Here is a 4140-nt window from a genome sequence, read left to right as displayed (position 1 = left end):
AGAGAGAGAGAGAGAGAGAGAGACTCACGGTCTGAAGCTGAGGCTGTAGGGTGGGTTGGTCACCATCATCTGACTGAGCGCTGATACGATGACGAGGATGAGGATGGGCATCAACTGCATGAGAAGAGCAAGACCTCCCTGACCTCCCTAAACACACACACACACACAATCGTATTAATCAGTCATCATAACTCTCCAGCACAGTCTGATCTACTCATAAACGTCTCATTGGCGCTCTCTGCTGTTTCATTCAGAAAATACAGCTACAGCATGTAAAACTGTTGCAACTTTAGAAACCACGGAACTTTAAGTACATTTTGTAAATGAAAATTAGTTTAATTAATAGAATTATATAAATGCTATGTTATATAGTTTCATTAATTAAATGAATTAAAATTGTTTAATTATATATAATTATATATATATATAACAAAATTTTTAAATTCTATTAATTTATTTTATTATATATATTTTATAATTTTACTTTATATATAGCTATATTTTATAAAGTTTAATTAATTAAAATTGTTTAATTATAAATATAATTATATATATAAAACAAAATTTTACAATTCTCCAATTCTATTAATTTATTTTATTATATATATTTTATAATTTTACTTATATAAATATATATATATATATATATATATATATATATATATATATATATTATAAAGTTTAATTAATTATAATTGTTTAATTATAAATATAATTATATATATAAAACAAAATTTTACAATTCTCCAATTCTATTAATTTATTTTATTATATATATTTTATAATTTTACTTATATAAATATATATATATATATATATATATATATATATATATATATATATATACAATTTTATAACTAACAATTTTAATATTAAAAACAATTTACAAAAACACATCAAAACTAAAATTATACATATATTTGCATGTAATAATAATAATATTATAAATTGTGTGTATAATGAGTATGTAATAAAAAAGTATTTCTTAATGCTTATGTAATATGAAAACATAAATTACATTTGTCATTCCACAGGACTGTAGAAGTGACCAGCAACAAAAGCTAAGAGGCTACTGAAAACTACGAAAACATGAGAAAAAAGCACTTCCCATCCACTGACATACATCTGAACCAAACACAGACGATTCCAGAGTTACACACTTTAAAACGCTCCCAAACGAACAGAGCTCATGGGTCTGAAGATGCTCCTCACCCCTCTGTGTTCTCCTCTCTCGCCGTGATTCTGATTAAAGCGCATCCGTCCGTTACTGTACATGTGAACATTACCTGAAAGAAACACAGTCATGTCTTTATTCGGAGCCTCAGGGCTTCATGGGATTGTGTGTGTGACGTCTGTGCAGTAAAATACACTGACAGAGACACAGACGACTGCCACAGATACTCCACAACCGCCACAAAAACTGCCTTTTATGAGTCAATAATGCTTATTCAATTTAGTTAATAGTTTGCCAGTAACTTTAACTTGTTCTTTGGCTCTTATGAAAACCTTAAAGTATGTGTCCAGGTCATATTTCACCCCAAAATTAAAGATAAAAATATGTAATTATATATTTGCTAAGAAAAAACGTGTTTCAAAGTGTAATGTATGGAAGCTTGTTACCACCACAGAATAAAAAAAAGCAGTGCTGTCTAACGATTAATCACATACAAAATAAAAGTTTTTGTTTTCAGAATATATATGTGTGTGTGTGTGCTGTGTATATTACGTATATATAAATACACACACATACAGCATATATTTAAAAAATATTAAATGTATGCATTTATATTCACATAATTTATATTATATATAAATATATATTTAATCTATAAACATAACATATTTTTCTGAAATATATACATGCATGTGTGTGTACTTATATACACATAATTGTTTGACAGCACTAAAAAAAACTTTTTCCTCACAATTGCAAGTTTATCTCTGAAAACGTGCAATTGTGAGTCTACATCAGAATTATGAAATATAAACAGAATTGCATGAAAAAAAAAAATCACCTTTTAATTTTTTTTTATTCCTAGGTGGAAACAAGCTTGCAAAGTAATGAAATCTTTCTTTTTATGAAGACGTCACAATGCAAAAAGTAGTTATTTCTGCAAAATATAATTTCTCTATTCATCTTTTCATTTGAGGGTGCACTTTTGAACGCAAAATACAATGTTCTCAAATCAGCGTTCACAGTTAACTCTGCTTTCATCAGCCTTCAGCCTCACAAAGGCGACAGGCCTGGATTAGGCCGGGTTCAGTGCGCTCACCCTGGGCTCTGCGCGTCGGGAAAAGCCGCTGCGCTTTCTCCAGGAACCTGCGAGCTTTCTCCGGCTGCGCGTCCTCCAGCGCTCTGATGGCGATCTCGATGCATCGCTCCGCTTCATCCCGGTTCACCTCCATCTCTGAGCTACTTACGAACGCCAGATGATTTCATAAACACACGCAGAGCGCACCATTGAGCTGCGACTGCTGTCGGCTAATAATAATAATGCTAATACTAACCGTTTCCTGCAGATGGCGCTCGTTGGCCCACGTGACGCGTTTTTAACGGTCATCAGCGTAAATCGTAAATCCTCGAAAGTTTTTCGTATTTGTATTTTTTTTTAAAATGTGTGTACGTTTATAACACTATTCTTTTGTGTTATATCACCTTTGCATCAAATTACAAAAAAGCAGGGTGTTTCTAATGCAGCGTCTCTCTCATGACAGCCGTTATCAGTCGCGCTCCTTTTACTGAAAGTCACGAAAACACTATCGTGGCGTTTTGCTATAAATTTCACGACGTGTTTTGTTTTGTTGCTGATATTCATGTGGTAAAAAGTATAATTATTTAAAATTATTATTTAAACTAATCCACACCTGACGTACGAATTTAAATATTTAAATCTACTCAACCAATCGCGTTGAGCACACACGGCTGTGATTGGTTCATCCCGGCCAACGCTGAGAAATGCAACAGGTGTCACGTGACTATTATCCAGCAGCGGTCTGGATTATTTTTACACCTTAATAAAGTTACTGTTTCTGATATTGCAGAAATATTAGGTGTAGTATACTAAATATACAGAATACGCTGCCTTTTAAATTAAACGAATAGCATGTATGATATATATACTAAATCTGTATATAACATATAACTCCCTCTTCTGATTAGCCTACATCAAATTAGATTAATTTAATAAGTAAGAATCAATATGCATTGGGCAATCTAACAGTAACGTGTATCAGGTTATTGATTATCTTTGTTTGTCAAGAATCGCACAGTAGGTGGCGCTACAGTTTATGTTTTTAGATGCCTCTTAATAACATTTTGCATTTAAATTTTTATAGTGTGTAATCACACTATTAAACACTTCAGCTGTCGGTCTAAAACTCTAGGCACTCTCTGAGTGTTTGATAGCCTACATGCATGCACTTTCTTCCTTTTTAATGCATTAATATATAGTTTATAACGGCTCTCTCTTTTATTTCTCCAACACTCTGGAACACTTTATTACAGCAGAACAAAAATAACATGTAAAAGTGTTTACTGGTGGCCAAAAGTTTGGAATAATTTTTCTTTTTAAATGTTATTAGAAGAAGTCTCTTCTGCTCACCGAGGCTGCATGCATTTGATTAAAAATACTTCAAAAATTGTAAAAACTAAATTTAAGGGGACAATGTCATTACAACAGAAAAGTCTGAGAAATTTATACAGTTAAATAATATATTTTTTAACAAATTAATAGGAACAATATATATTAGGCCTATTACTAATTATGTAGAAATGTAATTATGTAGGCTAACTATCTAAATAATTTAGTACTCAATAAATCAGTGAATCCATTTCAAACAGGTTAGATAGTTTTTGCTTAACTCTTTTCAATTTGTGTGATAACATCTATGATTGTCCAGAGGACTTATTTCATGCCCTCGTTTTTATTTAAGGGACAATATAGATCATGCAGTGCATTATAGGCTATAAAGTACATTTCTGATAACTGTAGTAACTGTACTTCAGCTTATAGATCACAGTATAGCAATATTTAGCACACTTTAGGTACAATATAAAGTGATAATCATATTGTAAACTAATGTCGCGTGCGATGATGAGCTAGTGTTCAGTGTTCATTGGCTGCGGCGGGGGGGGGGGGG

General features: G+C 31.9%; 1 protein-coding gene across 1 annotated transcript in view; it reads right to left on the bottom strand.

Annotated features, from left to right (window-relative positions):
* Positions 1-1326, bottom strand: part of LOC107595163 (dnaJ homolog subfamily B member 12-like) — a 6437-nt gene extending 5111 nt beyond the window's left edge. Inside the window, exons 1-2 of the mRNA XM_016285503.1 lie at positions 1213-1326; positions 29-147 (exon numbers count right to left, since the gene is read on the bottom strand). Of these exons, the coding sequence (XP_016140989.1) occupies positions 29-147; positions 1213-1305 (212 nt within the window). The 5' untranslated portion in view covers positions 1306-1326. The remainder of the gene's footprint in view (positions 1-28; positions 148-1212) is intronic.
* Positions 1327-4140: the final 2814 nt, after the last annotated feature.

This window comes from Sinocyclocheilus grahami, unplaced genomic scaffold (genome assembly GCF_001515645.1).
Source record: "Sinocyclocheilus grahami isolate Dianchi unplaced genomic scaffold, SAMN03320097.WGS_v1.1 scaffold198.1, whole genome shotgun sequence".
Lineage (NCBI taxonomy): Eukaryota > Metazoa > Chordata > Actinopteri > Cypriniformes > Cyprinidae > Sinocyclocheilus > Sinocyclocheilus grahami.
Note: the sequence above shows the minus strand (reverse complement) of the source record. Positions and strands in the feature narration are given on the sequence as shown.